General features: G+C 42.1%; 2 protein-coding genes across 2 annotated transcripts; one reads left to right on the forward strand and one right to left on the reverse strand.

The window, feature by feature from the left end:
* The first annotated feature begins 664 nt into the window (after nucleotides 1–664).
* Nucleotides 665–5423, forward strand: LOC136538260 (alpha-soluble NSF attachment protein-like). Its single transcript, XM_066530243.1, has 9 exons — nucleotides 665–952; nucleotides 1592–1641; nucleotides 1744–1816; nucleotides 2256–2335; nucleotides 2589–2740; nucleotides 3867–4026; nucleotides 4098–4145; nucleotides 4716–4796; nucleotides 4959–5423. The coding sequence occupies exons 1-9, from the start codon at nucleotides 808–810 to the stop codon at nucleotides 5037–5039; spliced, it is 870 nt and encodes a 289-aa protein (XP_066386340.1). The 5' UTR covers nucleotides 665–807; the 3' UTR covers nucleotides 5040–5423.
* An 8067-nt stretch (nucleotides 5424–13490) lies between these two features.
* On the reverse strand, nucleotides 13491–17504 carry LOC136536238 (achilleol B synthase-like). The gene is made up of 4 exons (XM_066528602.1): nucleotides 17295–17504; nucleotides 14567–14641; nucleotides 14402–14485; nucleotides 13491–13700 (listed from the first exon to the last, which is right to left on the reverse strand). The coding sequence occupies exons 1-4, from the start codon at nucleotides 17502–17504 to the stop codon at nucleotides 13584–13586; spliced, it is 486 nt and encodes a 161-aa protein (XP_066384699.1). The 3' UTR covers nucleotides 13491–13583.
* Between the last annotated feature and the right edge of the window lie 2092 nt (nucleotides 17505–19596).

Below are 19596 nucleotides of genomic sequence, written 5' to 3' on the forward strand. Positions count from 1 at the left end.
AGGAGTCCTAAATATAGACTAATTACCAAACTAAATATACAGATTAAGATTAATTTACGAGACGAATCTAGTAAGTCTAATTAGTCCATTATTTTGATAATACGGTGCTACAGTAACATTTGCTAATTATAGATTAATTAAGGCTTAATAGATTCATCTCGCTAATTAGTCTACTCATATATAATTAGTTTAATAAGTATCTCATATTTAATCCTCCTAGTTAGTATCTAAACGTCCAATATAACACGACTAAACTTTAGCCCCTGGATCCAAAACACAGCCTTAGTATAGGATCCCTTACACACATGTGTAATTGTGATTTTGCCCTCACTTTTCTAACTTTGTGATTTTGCCCTTAACTGTAGCAAAGTCAACGCGTTTTTGCCCCTGGTCAACGCGAATTTGCCCCTGTTTTTACCGTTGACCAGGGGCAAAATCGCGTTGACTTTGCTACAGTTAAGGGCAAAATCACAAAGTTAAAAAAATGAGGGCAAAATCACAATTTCACGTCAAAGTAGGGACAAGAACACAAGAGCCCCTTTTAGCAAATTAAAAGAGATAAAAAAAGTTATTGGACTATTCACCTATGGGCCTGGTGGAACATATCTCACCTGGCCCGTCCTCGCTTCCCCGCAGGCCGCAACCCAACAAGAAGGCGCCAGGTGCCCTGTCGCAGCAATTCGCACTCCGCACGGCACCGCACCACCGTCCACCGCCACCGATCGGTAGCAACGCGCGCAACCGCGTCCTCGTACGGCAGCAGCCGGAGAGAGAGAGAGAGAGAGAGAGAGAGAGAGAGAGAGAGGAATGGGCGACCACGAGGGTCGCGGGGACGATTTCGAGAAGAAGGCCGATCAGAAGCTCTCCGGATGGGGCCTCTTCGGCAACAAGTACGAGGAAGCCGCCGACCTCCTCGACAGGGCCGGCAACTTCTTCAAACTCGCGAAGAACTGTGAGCCCCCTGTTCCCTTTTTTGCATCGTTTGGCAATCTCGCATCCGTGTGCTGGTAGTGAGACATCAATGCGCGATCGATCGTATGTAGGTGTCTGATGATGTCGTTTCGCTGGGTATCGCGGTGATACGTACGGAAATGCGATTTCTGATATCTAGGTTTATTGTTTCATATATATAAGTGATTTTGATTGGGGGAGAGGTTACATGATACTCGTGATTTCGACGAAATTTATCGATGCCATTAGGCCGATCTTAATATTGAGCTCCCTGATACTACCATCCATGTGCAGTTTCATCTGTTCCATGGTCTGAAATGCAAAAATTGCGAAGTTACGATTCTCAGATCCGTTTTTTTTTATAGGCCGCATAATTTGTCTCTTTCAATATTGAATTGCGTCCCATATCCCACTGTATTGGTTTCACATCCGACTTATCCATTAGGGATCCTGAACTGCTGATATGCATGTTCAGTAGCTACTGTGCCCTGTTGTCCTCTCGAATCCATTCGCTATCCATGAGTGGGAATCTGAAATTGCAGATTTATCTTGTCATACTGGAATTTATCAACTACTCCTTTGCATTTAAGGAAAAGAAAAACTTCTTATCCTTGTTAATCATTGTAACTATTTGCTATAGGGAGCAGAGCAGCTGCGGTATACAAAAAGATTGCAGATTGTCATTTGCAGGTTTGTTTGGTTATTCCTTTTTTGTTTTTTTTTTCTGCATACCATTTCATGTGATCATGGAAATTAAATTATGAGACTATGCTGCTGAGGTTTGTTTTATAGGGTGATAGCAAGCACGAGGCTGCTTCTGCTTATGTTGAGGCAGCAAACTGCTACAAAAAGTTCTCACCACAAGGTACTTCTATATACACTTACCAGAGTATGATGAATATCCACCTTTGTTGTTATTCTTCATTTCATACATTTTCTAGCTAGCCATACAATTCGATACATCCTTCATATTTTCTAGAATATCAATTATTGGAGCTAGTGAAATTCATTCAGTTGTCTAAGTTATGCTGTTTGATTTGTTCCTTCTGGCTAAATATGTCTACCTCTTTCCATAGTTGGCTACCCTTGGGACATCTAGCAGCTAGCATGCAAAATATGGCATGTCCCTTTAACAATAATTGTTTTAATGCAATTAAAGAAACATTAAGGCTATGTATCGTGAGTACTTTCTGCAACTAAACAAATCATTAATCCAACCAGACAAAATGAAGTTTAATTCCCTTGGCATGACTGTTCATGCTACAACTTACTCTACTAACTGTTACATATAATGTTTCATGCAGATGCTGCACAAGCACTTAACAATGCCGTTAATCTTTTCCTGGAAATTGGTAGACTGAACATGGCTGCAAGATACAGCAAGGTCATATACATTATTAATGATGATTTAATGTTATATGACCACATTGATGCCTATATTTTATTTTCTTATTTTCCAGTTCTTGTAATATAAAGGATTAATCTACATATCTATTTTACTGACCAATCACTTCTGTTTTTGAAAAAAGTACTGACCAATACACTTGGATTATGTATTCTTTCACAAGAACAGAAGAATTATATATTATTATTATCTGGAAGCACCAAAGTGATGGCCTTGAATTTGGACATTTCAGGATATCGGTGAAATCTATCAGCAAGAACAAGATTTAGAGAATGCTGCAGTCTACCTGAATCGAGCTGCTGATCTTTTTGATAGTGAGGGACAATCCTCTCAGGCAAACAGCATGACACAGAAAATTGCAGAAATATATGCTCAGCTGGAAAAGTAAGCTTTTACTTTAGCTTTATGCAACAATGCTTTATTCTGAATGACTAAAAAATTACCAATAAAACACAATTTGGTGCTGACATAAATGCAAATTTTCACTGGCATTATAAAATGAAAGTTTGCTCAATACATGCTTTCTGATTTCTGGTTTCATAACTTGTTAAATCTTACTGTACATTAAAGAAATAATGAACTTCTGTGTGCTCGCAGCTATCTTCTAACTCTCACATGGTGCAATTCCTATAGAAAAATAAGGCCATTTAACAGAAAATGCATAGTTAAAATTTGTTTCCAACAGCGAATTTTGAACACTGAACTGCTTTGTAGACCCCTGCTCCCTCTTCACTGAATATGCAATATATTTTGCACTAAAAATGAAAATGGCTTCAATATCACGACAAATGATGGAATACCATCAAGGCTACCCCGTGGCATCAACTGAGGCATTTTAGGCTGTTCACAAAGAGTTAGCATTCTATTAATAGTTATTTTCTGGTTTTTAGTGTTTTGCTTCTCCCTGCTGGATACTAAACATCGTTTGCATCCTACCTAAAGGGCACTTTTGTTTTCGATTAATGGTGCCTCCCAACCCAAACCCACCCCACCTCTTTCTGAGCAAGCTTGGGGCCGGAGTTCTTTTGGGCCTTTGCCCAGCCTGTACCTAGAACTCTTTCCTTCTTAATTGGAAGCAGAGCTCCTGTCATTTGCGTTAAAAAAAATCAAAACATGAGACTGAACATCATCTATATGGATAGTTGAGTTGGACTTGGTTTTGTTCTTTCTTATAAAATTGCTGGCCCATTTCTAATTTCCCTTCTTGAAATGATTTGTATGCTGTAAATCGGCTGGGGATATTATTTGATTTGAAATGGGTAGGTTAATGTAGCCAGCTTGAACTGACCACTTTTTTGGTCTAGGTGTTAGATTATCACTTACCTGTCTCTTTTGAACTATTTATTCACTTGTTCTGATGATTTATTTTGCTTTCTTAGCTTGTTAGATGTTTTACCTTGCTTTCTTACCTTGTTAGATAATTTTATCTTGCTTTCTTATAGCTTGTAAGATAATTTGCATGACTGCGGCCTCGTGCACAATTTATCACACACACTACCATTATGTTCAGGTACCAGAAAGCAACCGAGCTCTTTGAAGAAATTGCTCGTAAATCAATAAACAATAACCTTCTCAAGTACGGTATCAGAGGCATTCTACTTAATGCAGGAATTTGCCAACTATGTAGAGGTGATACTGTTGCTATAAATAATTCATTGGAGCGCTATCAGGTGAAAACTGTTCCATTGAACTGTCAGCTGGTTGCTATTGTCAACTTTCTAAATGTTACTCCTTTTGGCAGGACATTGATCCAACCTTCTCTGGGACACGCGAATACAAGCTTTTGGCGGTACCATACAATGCTCGCATTCCTTTTGTTCACTGTGTTCCTCTTGAATCTTGATGCATAGCCCTTGGTTATACATTTCAAGTTTTTTTTATTTAAGAAAAATGGCAGGAGCTCTGCCTTGCATTATACTCCCTCCATTCCAAATTATAAGGCATTTTGGCTTTTCTAGATACATTGCTTTAACTATGTATCTAGACATAATGTATATCTAAGTGCATAACAAAAGCTATATATCTAGAAAATCCAAAACGTCTTATAATTTGGAATGGAGGGAAGTAATAGAGAGAAGAACATAAAGTTAATCCTCGAAGGCCAACGAGAAATACCCTAACACAGATTACAAACATCCATCGCCAAAAGGACTAAACTGGCCTCATTACAAGTTTCCAAAAGCTATACATTGCTAGCTTGAATTTCACAGTTTTTTTAACACTATAGCACAGTTCAATTATTGAACATCAACTATCTAAAATGAAACCCAAAAAAGGCTGTCAGTCCTAGATGTTCACTCACAAGTGTAGACATTTTGTTTTCTTGGGTGACTTGGCTGAACTGAAATTTGCATGGCAGGACCTTGCAGCCTCTATGGATGAAGGAGACGTTGGCAAGTTTACTGATGCTGTAAAGGAGTTTGACAGCATGACACGCCTGGTACAATCAATTGGAAACTTCTGTGTTTTTCCTTCTTTATTTGGGAGATGCCTCTTCTAGGGTAGTGTATATCTGAGATGAAGTATTGCATCTTAACTTCAGAAACATAAACAGTAGGTTAGTTCCCCTTTACACGAGGTGTCTTATGTGTTTTTGTTTCAGGATCCTTGGAAAACAACTCTCCTTCTAAAGGCAAAGAACGAGTTGAAGAAAAAGGATGATGATGAAGATGATCTAACCTAGGCTTTGTTCTACAAAAGGTTCCATTATTTCATTGAGGATGCCGTGAAGTATTTACACAAGTCTGGATATACAAAACATCCTGGATAAATGCTTTCACTATGGACACCTGTTTGGACTTTGGAGTACTCTGTTTACTGCTTAATTCACGGCCGCATTTGGAATCCAGTAGCTGCTATTTGTGTCATCCTATATGTTGCATTTCTTCCATTACTGTTCATGATTATATATGCTGCGCATATTACTCCAGGCTTTATAGTATAAATAGGTTTAAATAATAGGGAGTAGTGTGGATTTTGTTTTAGATGTGTTTGAGAGTATGTAATCAGAGAGAAAGAAATATGATTGAACTACATTGCTTTCATTGATTGATATATGGTATTTATACATGCTGAGCTGTCGCCAAGCATACCATGGAAGTTTCGACGATTGCACGCGGGTTTGAGCTAACAAGTTGAACTAACTTTGCCTGTCAGGTTATGTACTGACACAACACAACAGCTAGTTAACGAAGCCTTCCCTTTGGAAGGCTGCTGATTTTGGTGCTTCAAATAACGTTTCTAAGACTTGTGAAACACGCGAACGAGCCATTAGATTAGTGGTCGGGTGTGCTCAGTTGAGCGCCTGCGATCTGTGTTTTGAGTCCTGCTCGACGCAGGTTTTGCACCAGAGGTTTTCCCCCATTTTCTTTGCAGCTTTAAGTTGCCGCCTCAAATGCAGATGTTCCACAATGGTTAATGTGCCATGTTCATTACACTTATAGTCTGTTGGTCTTCAAGTACCTGTCAGATGCGTGTGTGTTTTTGGTCTTCAAGTACCTGTTAAACGTGTGTTTTTAGATATACGTTTACATCTAGCTTGTGCACTGTGCGTGTGGTGTATGGTGTGAGTTTGTGTTAAAGTTTAGATTCTATAGCTTAAACTTGAAGTATTGAGGTGTAAAAAAAGACTTAACACTCTCCACACCCTCTTTGTGAGATTAATCCTTAGTGCAAAATCTTAGAGGTGGATGGAGTGAATTCAATTGTGAGCAAAAGAGAGCAATTTTGCTCACAAGCCAAATCTTGAGCATTTGTAGCAATTAAAGATCTCATGAAAGCATTTGTTACTCTTGGAGATCAAGTCTCCTAGATGGCTAGGAGTCATTAGCAAGCACCCAAGGTTGTGGAGTGCCACAGGTAGGGGCAGAGCTAGGAATTATACTTAGGGGAGGCTGACAAAAAAAAGTTAACATATAAAAACTGAGTGCAGCTCAACTAGTTAGGTTTCTCATGGTGACCGTATGAGTTTGTAAGGAAAATGGACCCTAAATTCATTTACTTTGGATTTTGGTGTTTGATGACCAATACAACCAAATTGGACTAATGAATTTGCAAGTAATGGTTTTGTAGTTCAATAGGGTGCAAGACGTGACTTGAATGAAGGTGACATGATGATCCCACGATCAACACCATAAAGCAAGACCCTAGAAGCACAAGAGAAGACCCAAGATATCAAGCAAAGTCCAAGCACGAAGATGGAAACCAAGCCGGACGTAAGATCGTGAAGAAACGAGCTCGACAGAGGTGACCGAACGCGGCCCTTATAGGGACCGGACGCGTCCAATCAGTTGCTCGGCAACAGCAGGCGTCAGCAGCTGTGACCGGACGCTGAGCGAAGTAGTGACCGGATGCACCGATGTTACTGTTCTTCATCACGGCAATATTTTTAGCGTGACCAGACACAACGGCACTGGACGATCGGACGCACAAAGTACAACATCTGATCGAGTCCAGATAGGTTCCAGAGCGGCGCCAGCGCGACCGGATGCGTCCGATCGAGTGAGACCGGACTCGGTCTAGAGTCCAATCAACGCGCGCGCTCTAACGGTCGGGACGACCGGACGCATCCGGTCAGAACGACAACAATGTCCAGTCAGTAGCAGAAAGCTGGGTTTCACCCCCAACGGCTACTTTCTCGGTGGGGCTTATAAATAGACCCCCAACCAGGCATTTGAGATGTTGAGAGCTGAGGAAACATACCAAGGGTGTTGATACACCATTTTAGTGATCTCCACTTACATAGTGTTTAGTGATTCATTAGGTAATTAGTGTAAGTGCTTTGTGAAGTGCTTAGGTTGATTAGACCACCGCTTATGTGCTTGCTCTAGGTTTAGGCCTAGTGTTTAGTGAGGTTTACATACCTCTTATCACTCGGTGCTTGCGCGCACCATTATTGTACATCGAAGGGGCTTGTAGTTTTATGAGATCACACCAACCGCGTTTGTGGTGTGGCCGCCACTGTGTACCAAAGGAAACAAAGGCCTGTGGCGGTTCAGCCGGAAGCTTGACAGTGAAGACGTCGGGGAGCATCCGGGAGAGGCCTTTCGGAAGGCACGTTGGAAACCCACTTGCGCGTGGGGAAGGTTTGAGGCTATCTACGGAGTTACCTGACTGGGAGGTTGGCCCTTGCGAGGGGCTCCAACGAGGACTAGGGGAAGCTTGCGTGCTTCTCGATATCTCGGTAAAGATACCAGAGTCATCGACGAGAGTTTACATATCTCTACCTTACTCTTTAGCTTCTGCATTTACATTGTTTGCATAACTCCGTTTTACGGTAGAGATAGCAACACAATAGCAAAATCATAGTTGCATATTTAGATAGTTTATCTTTTGCATAGTTTTTTGCTAAGAATAGAAAAAGAGGCCATAGTTTAGAGTTAGAGTTTTAAGTTGCCTAATTCACCCCCCCCCCTCTTAGGCGTCACGGTCCCTTACAAGTGGTATCGGAGCCGGTTGGCTCAATTTAGACCTTTGGCTTCACCGTTGTTGAGCCGATGCTATTTAGAGTGGTTGGGATAGATACCTCTAGGCCTCTGTACTTTGACGGCACTAACTTCCCCTACTATAAAGCTAGAATGACTTGTCACCTTGAGGCGGTAGATTTGGGCGTTTGGAGAGTCACTCGTGATGGGATGAAACCCATTAAGAATCTCGATAAACCCACAAAAAGCGAAGAAAAATAAATTTATTTTAATGCTAGAGCTAAAAACTGTTTGTTTGAATCTTTTAGCATGGATGTGTTTAACCAATTGTTCACTTTAAATACGGCACATGAAATTTGGTTAAACTCCAAGAGCTCCATGATGGCACAACTAATATCCATGAGCAAAAACATTGTTTAGCTAAACAAAATTATGATTTCTTTAAAATGAATGATGATGAGCTTGCTCGTGGTATGTATTCTCGTTTGAATCTAATTATCAATGAGCTCCATTCAATAGGATTAACGAAGCTAGATGATGCAGACATCGTGAGGAAGATCATCTCTGTTCTACCATAAAAGAAATATGCAAGCATCATCATCATCCTTCACAACATGGAGGACTTGAGCACCATGACCCCGGCCATAGTCATTGGCAAGATAGTGGCATTTGAAATATCACTGAAGATGGGTCAAGAAGAAGCCTCGTCATCAAGCAAAGGCAAAGCTCTTGCATGTAGTGAGAAAAAGAAGATGAAGGGCAAGCAAGTTGAGACAAGCTCAAGCTCAAGCTTCTCAAGTGAAGAAGAAGAAGATGAGGATGATGATGATGATGATGAAGAATCAAGTGATGATGATCAATCTTCCTTCTCTACCTCCGACCTTGATAAAGAATCAATCAAACTTATCAAGAAGGTGAAGAAGATGATCCAAAGGCTCAATGTCAAGGGTGTGCTCATCCAAATTCAAGATTTTATCTTCACCAATCAAAGAAATAAGCAAAAAAAAAGAAAAGATGCTATGGATGCGGCGAGTTGGGACACTTTGTGAAAGTTTGTCCAAACAAGTCCACACCTAAGACAAAGAAGAAGGGATGCAAGGACAAAGCCCTCACATCAATAAGGTCATGTGATGATTCTTCAAGTGAAGAATAAGACCATCACAAGAGGCGAGGCCACAAGCACTCATCATCAAGCTCTTCTCATGTGTGCCTTATGGCACGAGATAACGAAAGCTCATTCTCTAGTGAGAGTGATAGTGATGATGAAATTCCTTCTCTTAATGAACTTGTGCAAGAAAATCTTAAATATGCTAAGGCTTGCACTAGCCACCAAAAGAGGCTAAAAATATTGCAAGAAAAGCTAGATAGTTTACAAGAAGCATATAAAACCTTGCTTGAACAATATGAGATATTTGCTAATCTCAATATTGAACTATCTACTAAAATTGAGCAACTTGAGGCTAGTGCAACAACAAATTCATGCACAATCAATGATGAGCAACTTGTAAAGAAAAATAAAAAATTAAAAGAAAAAGTTAGCTAGCTCACAAAATGCTTATAAATGTTTGTTTGCTAAAATGAAAATCATGTGCAAACATTATGATGAGCTAACTAATAAAGTTGCTAATCTTGAAGCTGGTGGTACAACCCTCACCAAGGCACCTAAAAAGAAAAGCTCTATCTTTTCCATGTCTAAAAAGGATGCTTCTACTTTTTGCAATGATTTATGTTTAGACTCACCCTTGTGCAACCAAGTTTGTGTTGAGAAAGTTGTTGTAGATAAATGCACACAAGAGGTCGCAATAGAGAATGAGCAACTCAAGCAAGAAGTGACTCGCCTTACCAAAGACTTGACTCAAGTAAAAGGCAAAACGGAGCAAGCCCAACATCATCAAGATAACACCGTTAAGGGAGTGAAGAAGCTTGATGAAGGACAAACCGTGGTTTGCTACGTGTGCCACAAGGAAGGCCACAAGTCCTATGAGTGCAAGGTGAAGAATGGGGGAGGAGCTAAGAAGAAAGAGAAAAACAAAAAGGAAACATGCAAGCTCTCCAACACCTACACCAACAAGGTGGACAAAAGGCCTCCACACCTTATCTCTTGAAGAAGAAGAAGAAAAATGACAAGGTGGTGGCCATCAAGGTGAATAAGCAAGCCAGCAATGGGGCTAAACGCATTTGGGTGCCAAAGGAGATCATTTTCAACATGAAGAGTACCAAGAAGGTTTGGATCCCGAAAGGGAAGTGAGAAGTCCGATGGACTTTGAAGAATTTGGAGACTTGGCAAAGTATGGGTGCATCACATTGGATCATGTCAATTGCCAAGTGAGTTAGTGAACACTATGGACTCAAATTCCCCTTATCATGTTAGGTAACTAGATTTAATTTCTTGCAATTCCAATTAACATCTAGTTCCTTTTTATGCCTAGGTTTGCATTTGCATGCTTAAATCTTTTGTCATGCATACACTAGGTATATCTTATGGTAGACTGGCTCGGTCTCACTCTTAACCCTAGGAGCAAACCTAAATGGTTTAAATTGTTTAGGAGCACGACACATAGCTTGTTTTATAATTGTTCATCTAATATGTGCCAAAGTCCAAATTGTAGATAATTTCTTCCAACTATCACTTTCGAAGATGATTCTCACATTCATGTGATATCATCTTTCAAGTGATATTTTTTATTCTAAAATCAATGTGCATGTCTCCTATAAGTATTCCATACTTGTGTGCACAAATTTAGGGGGTGTTACTCTATAAGTTGGATGATTTGAGACTAACATCTTTTCAAGCTTATCATGTGTGTAGTAGTCTTATTGCAAGGAAAATGGAGTCCCCGGAGTTAAGCATCATACTTCAAATATCCACCACCTATTGCAAGTGGTATAAATCAAATTAGTTTCCACATGTGGTATTCCTAAATCAATATCATCATGTTGATTTCACTTTGGTATTTATATGCTTTCTCCATGCATTATATAGATTAAACTCCCTTGAGCATTAATTTGCCAATTATGCATAAACTACATTCTTCATCATATGTATGCATATATTTAGGGAGAGCCTAGTCTATGTAATATGAGAGTTAAATTTTGTGACCTATTCCACTCCACATACAAAGGATTACAAAGTTTGACCATCCCTTGTGCTAGTAATATCTTCCTTTTCGGTGTTTGATTCCAAAGGGGGAGAATTTGTAGGACCAAAAGCAAGCTCGATCATAATAATTTACAAGTGATAATGGTCTGAGAAAGGGAGGATAGTGGATTATGAAGTTAGGGGAAGGCTTAAATCCATAATGCCACATGGAGATATTTGCAAGGGCAAGATAAGTTTTTAAAGATATTTACATGTGGTATCTTTTAGCATCATATAACCTTGCCCCTTTTGTATTGCATCCTAGCAAGTAAATAGTTTTTAAATTTTTAAATTTTTATTATTTGCTTGTTTTGATCGTGTTGTCATCAATCACCAAAAAGGGGAGATTATAAGGAAAATGGACCCTAAGTCCATTTACTTTGGATTTTGGTGTTTGATGACCAACACAACTAAATTGGACTAATAAATTTACAAGTAATTATTTTGTAGTTCAATAGGGTGCAAGACGTGACTTGGACGAAGGCGACATGATGATCCCATGATTAACACCATAAGCAAGACCCTAGAAGCACAAGAGAAGACACAAGATATCAAGTAAAGTCCAAGCACGAAGATAGGAACCAAGCTGGATGCAAGATCACGAAGAAACGAGCTCGGCAGAGGTGACCGAACGCGTCCGATCAGTTGCTCGGCAACAGCAGGCGCCAGCAGCTGTGACCGGACGTTGAGCGAAGCAGTGACCGGATGCACCGATGACACTGTTCTTCGTCACGGCAATATTTTCAGCGTGACCGGACGCAGCGGCACTAGACGACCGGGCATACAAAGTACAGCGTCCGATCGAGTCCAGGGAGGTTTCAGAGCAGCGCCAGCGCGACCGGACGTGTCCGATCGAGTGAGACCAGACTCGGTCCAGAGTCCGATCAACGCGCACGCTCTAACGATCGAGACGACCGGACGCGTCCGGTCAGTAGCAGAAAGCTGAGTTTCACCCCCAACGACTACTTTCTTGGTGGGGCTTATAAATTGACCCCCTAACCGGCCATTTGAGATGTGGAGAGCTGAGAAAAGATACCAAGGGTGCTGATATATTATTTTAGTGATCTCCACTTGTATAGTGCTTAGTGATTCATTAGGTGATTAGCGTAGGTGCTTTACGAAGTGCTTAGGTTGATTAGACCACCGCTTACGCGCTTGCTCTAGGTTTAGGCCTAGTGTTTAGTGAGGTTTGCATACCTCTTATCACTCGATGCTTGCACGCACCATTGTTGTACATCGGAGGAGCTTGTAGTCTTACGAGATCACACCAACCGCGTTTGTGGTGTGGCCGCCACCGTGTACCGAAGGGAATAAGGCTCGTGATGGTTCGTCTGGAACCTTGATAGTGAAGACGGCGGGAAGCATCCGGGAGAGGCTTGTCGGAAGGCACGTCGGAGACCCACTTGCTTGTGGAGAAGGCCCGAGGCTATCCACGGAGTTACCCGACCGGGAGCTTGGCCCTTGCAAGGGATTCCTTACGAGGGGCTCCAACGAGGACTACGGAGAAGTTTGCACGCTTCTTGATACCTCGGTAAAGATACCGAAGTCGTTGACGGGAGTTTGTATATCTCTACCTTACTCTTTAGCTTCTGCATTTACATTGTTTGCATAACTCTGTTTTACGGTAGAGATAGCAACACACTAGCAAATCGTAGTTGCACATTTAGATAGTTTATCTTTTGTATACGTGTTGCTAAGAATAGAAAAATAGGTCATAATTTAGAGTTAGAGTTTTAAATTGTCTAATTCACTCTTTCTTAAACGTCACGATCCCTTAGTGAGTTAATCGTTTACTTCGATGGGTGCTTATATTTTCTTATATATATCTAGGATCTAAGACGTTATTCTTTTAGTGAGAAGCAATATACCCGTTAACACATCCAGGGTAACTAGCTGGAGGCCCCGCTTAGGAAGGTGTAGCCAACCTCAGCAGCCCGCCACAGCTGTTGCTAGCTAGCCATAGTCGGCCAGGTCTGGGCTAGTTCTAGCTAGGTTAGGCGCGACTATTGTCAGCTAGGTGTGGCTGCTATAGCAAGGCAGACACCAGCTATAGGGATACGGGCTATAGTACAAAAGAGGAAGACAACCAAGAAAACTATGAGAAAAATTGTGGAAGAGAAGAAAACCATCATAAGACCCATCGGGAGTCCTCTATATCCACATTCATATGTGTGCGCAGTGCTCAATTAATTTTCCATAGCGTGTAAGAACTAGGAGTAGGTATATGCTTTTTTTTTTTTGCGATTCGTATATGCAGTTGTTGGAAAGTGTTTATTCCCTTGCATGGCAAAAACCGAGCTTGAGAATGGGTTTAGGAAACTACTAGATATGCTCTAAATCTATGTTCTCATTTTTTTTTTTGTTCTCTGTGCAGGGGAGAATCTGATTTTATTTTTCAGATATAGTTGTGACAGATTCACAAGAGATTTGGCTTAAGAACATTTTGCATTATTGTTGTTGAATTTGAAGAACCAGATGACTGATGATTATCAACTAATTTGTGATAATCTTACAAAGATTAATATATACTTTAGTAAATACAAATTTTCTTTTGTGTTACATTCCCATCACCACGGGCTTGGTTCATAAATTATACAATACAATATAATATGTATGGATACTTGTATCCCAAATACAATTCATAGAAATGGCCTAAGATACCACCTTAAACCTTTTTTGCAAGAAGTCGGCGGCGAAACTCTCCTAGAGCCCAGATGGGAAATAAGTTCCGGTAGTTGGGGTAGTTAAAGAAAAGTGAGGAGTTGAAGTTGCCAACAATTTCCTGAAATTGAAATTCATATTCATACATTTTTCAGAGTTCAGAGATAGCAACCACAAGATGAACTGAACAAAACGGAACAGGATGGAAGTGGATGTCAGTCCGAATGACACGCACAGTTAATTGCTGATCTCTGTACCTACATTACACTAAAGAGCTACCACAAATTTTGGTCTACTTGGAGTTCTCTAGTATTTCATCCAAACATGCATGCTAACGCTTATAAAACCAAACCAGGTAGAATAACATTATTACTACCCCCTCCATTTCAAAAAGCAAGGCTTATATTCGTTGACATCTTGTTTCAAAATATATGGCTGATATGTGGCTTAATTAATGAAGTTCTCTCTTTAATTATTTCTCCTTGTTAATTGTGCATCTCTCTTCATAAGTATGAGCAAATTAAACATGCTTACAAATTTTCTCTATCTTAGTTCCAAGGCATATATATTGACACTAGATATATCATGGCCATTTTTGTTAGCCACAAGGTTTCATAAACATATTAATCCCAGTTTCCAACAAAAATATGGAGGGAGTATTTGTTTACATTTTAGTAGTTTAGTCCTGCTAATTCACTCGATATCTACTCACTATGAAATTGCATAATGGCCATATTTCTCCTAACTGGTTGAATAAATCACTCAATTTATATTTAATATACGCATGGAATACTCTATTTTGGTTTATGGAAAAACATTTACTTGCTGGGGAAATTCTCCGTTCTCCATCTGCATGTTGATTAATTCTTTTGCAGCACGGTATAGTGGCGCTGGATCTTGTTCAACCTGCTCACAGTATCAACATTAGGGAAGCAGCTATATCCAAACGGAGTGGGTGGGTGGGTGGGGGTGGAGCGCAAATTAAACCTGTCCAGCGTAAAGTAAAGCTAGCATCGCCTGTGCAGTGTTCACAGCATGTGGCCTGCCACTATCAACATACTCCTGTTCAGTTTGTAGCCGAAAAAAATAGTTAGCACAAAGTACTTTATTTTTCGCAACACGTCTGGTTGGAAAAGAACACTAGTACACTACTTGTCGGTACTTTCGGACCACCGAAGAGTAAATTTGTATTTACGCGTCTATCTCGGATGATGTGTTCGGAGGACACAAGAGTTTATACTGGTTCGGACAGAACGTCCCTACGTCCAGTTCGTTGCTGCTCGTATTACCGGCACTTGGTTTGTAGTAGGGGTTACAAACAGACGAGAGAGGGAGAGGATCCCAAGTCTCTGGTGCAAAGAGTGAACGAGTGTTGAGAGCTCGCTTGCCGCTCAGCCATGTGCTCGTGTCGTGCTCTTGTGTTCTAGATCCTCTTTCATGGGACGCCCTGCTTCCCCTTTTATAGGCGAAGGAAAAACGCGGGTTACAGAGGAGGAAAAGAAGAAGAACGAGAGAGAGAAGAAGACTTTCAGGGTAGCCGGGTCCTTCTTCTTCATGCGGGTCCCGCCGATCCTATATATGTCAACAGGGATGGCTCCATGTCGCGGCCTTGTTCGTCACTAGCGCCATGCATAGGCGTCATCTGCCGGTCATGGTGTTCCACTCCGTCCCGACGGACGTCGTGGTGAACTGACACGCCTGTCAGCTTCCGTACGAGGATTAGACAGAACAGCACCGGCACGCGCCGACACTGTTCTTGATGTGAATCCCCAGGTATGGCCTGTCATGGCTACGGGTTACATCGAGGCACGCCAACCTCTTTCCTAACGTTAAAGTTTTGATCCAGGCCCATACGCTTGACGTGGATGTGCTGGACCTGCATCTATAGTCTCGCCTTCGCGTACTCTAGGGGATGTGCTGGACCTGCATGCAGAGTTAATCCCATAAAAAATTGCGCCTGAATCTTTGAGCAAAATATTCAAAATTCAATAACAAACCAAAATATGTGGGATGACAAGGTGTGAATTGGGCTTGGCAATGGTTTCAGCCCACCAAAGGCTTAGTTATTATTATTAGAAAAAAGTCTACATTACATCCCTTAACTCCTGTGAAAGTCTGTTTTTCCTCCCTGAACTCTAAAACCGTGTAAACCACCTTCCTGAACTTTTAAAACCGTTTGTTTTACCTCCCTGGCCGGTTATAAGTTGTTTTCAAAGGCGGTTTTGTCTTTTTCTTTTTTATTTATTTTGGCTGAATATTTGAAAAATCATATTAAATCACAGAAAAATCATAAAATGAAAAATCCAATTTTTTTGACTCCACATGAGTAGATCTACAGAGTGAACATATAATAGGTATGCTTTAGTATAAAATTTTTGCTGTAGATTTAAACTATATGATTTTCTGTAATTGATTTATAGCTGCAATTTCTATGGTCTAATTATGGTGAAATTTTTTATAGTGGGCTAATTATTGTATGCTTAAACTGTAGTAAAAATTTCATATTCATTGAATCGTATATAACTTAGTTATAGATTTATTTAGGTGTATACTTGTTAAAAAGTATTTATAAATCTATAACTAAGTTGGCCATGGTTAAGTTGGCATGAAAGACGTGCATCTGGAGGTCCGTCACATGCTAGTGATGGACGAGTGCCTGATCAAGTGCTCCCAGCAGGCTAACAAGCTGCTGGTGGCAAAGACAAGCAAAAGAAAGTCCTGTTCAAGGTCCGACAGTTTCAGGTAACATTTGTCTGGAGGCTGATAATGTGTTTTGGATGTGGGAGTTGGTTTAGAGCTCAATAAAATGCAAATAGATGGTGAAAATTCCAGCCAAGGAGCAACCAAAAAAGAAAATAAAAACAAACCGTACTGATTCAAGTGCTTTATTACCATAAGTCCATATTATGACTGATTGCTCTGCTGTGACTTGTTGTGATGGATGTGTGTGATAGTGACAGTCATGTCACTAAAGCTTTGTCCCTTAACTAAGGGAGCTAAACCTACAGCAATACCATGTGGTTATGCAGTCGATGCCCTGGGGTTTTATTATATACCATCACGGGAAACATAAGGAAAAAAAAACCGAATCAAAAGATGATGCCGTGGTTAAGGTGATATCAGGTTCTTTTAACTGTCGCGCAACTCACAGTGGAACTAGAACGCCTTATAGATAGTGAACACAGTCCAATGATGAACACAGGAACACCACCGTACGAAAAGAGAGGTCATCCATATATTGATGCACCAAGCACAATCTTTGAAGAAAAGGGATTCCACTTCCACAAATTGGCAAAGGAAACTATTAAGGGCCCGTTCGGTTATCTCTGTTTTTGGCCGTTCTTGGCCGGAACAGTTCCGACGCTATTCAAATTATTGAAGGAATCCCGGACAGGAATCGTTCCCATCCTCGACCGAACGAGGCCTAAGGCACCGTTCAGTTTCTCATGAACGACTCCCAGGAAGAATTCTGGCCAGAAATTCTTATTTAATTTATATAAGCTTTTGTTAACTGGAATGATTCCTTGTCTCAATCTGCTGTAACCGAACGAGCCATAAGTAAAACAAAACACGGGTGATGGAACTGATGATGCGAGCGATCTAAGAAGGTAATAACAGAAAGGGCAGCAAAAAGGCAATCAAGAAGAAGAGCAAAGAGGACGATCAAGCTATTGTTTTAGTATATACTGTATATATCATCAAAGCATGCATGTACTGTACTTTCCTGCATCCTCTTGAGGAGGTCACCGCATTCCCGTTGCGTGAAGCGGTTGCGGCTGTACTCCTGCCGCAGCCTCTCCACCTCGGCGCGCTCCTCCGGCGTGCCCGCGGCGGGGTCGAACTCCCACACCTCTCGCCCAAGGAAGCCATTGGGCGACCGAAGCAACGGGTTGCTCGGCCTCTCGCCGATCTTTAGCCTCCGCATGCTTGCTACAGCGCAGGATCAGGTATGCTCTCCTCTGTCTGATCGTGATCAAAATGGCAAGGACCATTGCCCCTATCTAGAGCCTCGCCTTCGCGTACTCTAGGTGACGTGCTGGACGTGGCAATCCGCGCTACCATAGCAAGTCCGAGCAGGTCGATCAAGGGTATACGAGTTCGTCGCATGCAGAGTCAATCCCATCAACAATTGTGCCGGTATCTTTGAGCAAACAGTAATGCCTAGGGGCGCACGTCCCAAGGGTCGATGCCTTCTTTCTGAGCCCCACCAAGCCTGCATCCTCCTCTTTACGTCACTCGTATCTCTCTCTTAAAAATATCTACCCGCTTCCTCGCCCATCACACGCTTCACGACGCCATGCTGCCGTCCATCCGTTCCACTCCGCGTTTGCCGCCGCAGCCATCTTCGCCCATGCGCCCCCACCTTGTGTTGTTCGCTTCTCGCTCCTGCCCGTCTCACGTGCCCACTCGCGCCTCTCGCTCCTTGCTCCCGCAATCCCACCCGCGTCGCTCGCTCTCGCGTCGTCGAGCGTGCTGCCCGCCTCTGCTAGTGCTCGTGGTGCCGTCGCGCGCCTCTAGTCGGTCCCCGACTGGCCCAAGGGCACCCATGAGCGCGGCCCCATGTTGGTGGTGCTCGCACCCCGAGGTCGGAATCAACCGGCCCCGACCTCCCCTCCCATATGTTGCAAATGTATGTTTCATACGTTTTAAATGTATGTTGTAGGTGTTTCGTATGGAGTTATAAAAGTAGATCGGGATGTTGCATATGTTGCAAGTGTTTCATTGGCATGTTAGAAGTGTTTCAGAGGCATGTTGCAAGCGTTTGTTCAAAATATTTCATCCGTTTCAGACTTACGTTGCAATTGTTTTTATCTGGATGTTGCACATGTTTCATACCTATGTTGCATGAATATGTTCGAAATGTTGCAGTTGTTTCAGTCTTATGTTGGAATGCGTTTTCATGTTACATTTTGCAATTGTTTTACCTGTATGTTGCATATGTTTCACACACATATTGCAATTGTATGTTCCAAATGTTTTTCTGCTTCAGTCGTACATTGCATCCAAGTGTTTCAGGTAGAGAGTCCTGGGGACACAGCCTGGGCGTCGGGGGATGGGGCGCAACAAGCCGTGGGCCGGCGGTTGGGGCGCGCAGCGCACCTAGGATCCTGCGGATGGGGTGTGCTCGTCCTTATGCCTACTCTCTCGGGTCCCGCCCGCCTAGAGATAGAGGAGGAGGTCAGGGGGAAGGAGCGGCGAGCGCGGCGTTTCCCATGGGTGCATAGGCGTCTGGACTCGCGGTCGCGGAGAGAGAGGAGGGGGCTAGGGGGAGGAGCAACAGGAGCGCCCTTTTCACGGGCGCGTGTGATGAAGGTGGCGTGGGCATTTGGACACGCGTTTTTGTTCGGATGTTCGGGCGCTAGTATCTCCCTTGAGCAAATATTCAAAATTCAATAATAAACCAAATACGTGGGGTGACAAGGTGTTAATTGGGTCTGGCAATGGTTTCGGCGACCAAAGACTTATGTTGGCCGTTGAGTTAAAATATGCTAAAGCAAAAAAATGGAAATTACAGAAAAGATAGAAACGAAGGTATCCTCATTCCAGAGTAGTATGTTGAAGTAAAATTGGAGATTCACTAAAAAAATTGGAAAGCCTGGAATGAAAGTTGCTCTTCTAAACTCGGACCTCATTCTAGAGAGTATGTTGAAGTAGTAGTTATTGGAAGGTCTAGAATAAAAAAAAAGTTGCTGTTCAGTAAAAAGCAGGTGATGAAACTGATGATGCGAGAACGAAGAAGGTAATAACAAAAAGGCCATACAAAAAGGCAATCAAGATCAAGAGCAAGAGCAAATAAAGAGGACGAAGCATGCATGTACTGTACTTTCCTGCATCCGCATGAGAAGGTCACTGCATTGCCGTTGCGTGAAGCGGTTGCGGGTGTACTCCTGGCGCATCCTCTCGACCTCGGCGCGCTCCTCCGGCGTGCCGGCGGCGGGGTCGAACTCCCACACCTCTCGCGCAAGGAAGCCATTGGGCGACCGAAGCAGCGGGTCGCTCGACCTCTCGCCGACCTT

The sequence above is a fragment of the Miscanthus floridulus genome, chromosome 2 (genome assembly GCF_019320115.1).
Source record: "Miscanthus floridulus cultivar M001 chromosome 2, ASM1932011v1, whole genome shotgun sequence".
Lineage (NCBI taxonomy): Eukaryota > Viridiplantae > Streptophyta > Magnoliopsida > Poales > Poaceae > Miscanthus > Miscanthus floridulus.

Bases quoted from the DNA above. Each gene is read 5' to 3' on its own strand.
- LOC136538260 (XM_066530243.1), top strand. From the start codon at position 808: ATGGGCGACCACGAGGGTCGCGGGGACGATTTCGAGAAGAAGGCCGAT. The intron at 953-1,591 runs GTGAGCCCCCTG...TATTTGCTATAG, and splicing joins CTTCAAACTCGCGAAGAACT to GGAGCAGAGCAGCTGCGGTA. The intron at 1,642-1,743 runs GTTTGTTTGGTT...TTTGTTTTATAG, and splicing joins TTGCAGATTGTCATTTGCAG to GGTGATAGCAAGCACGAGGC.
- LOC136536238 (XM_066528602.1), bottom strand. From the start codon at position 17,504: ATGCGGAGGCTAAAGATCGGCGAGAGGCCGAGCAACCCGTTGCTTCGG. The intron at 14,642-17,294 runs GTACATGCATGC...CAAACTGAACAG, and splicing joins AGAGGATGCAGGAAAGTACA to GAGTATGTTGATAGTGGCAG. The intron at 13,701-14,401 runs GTAAATGTTTTT...TTTCAATTTCAG, and splicing joins ACGGAGAATTTCCCCAGCAA to GAAATTGTTGGCAACTTCAA.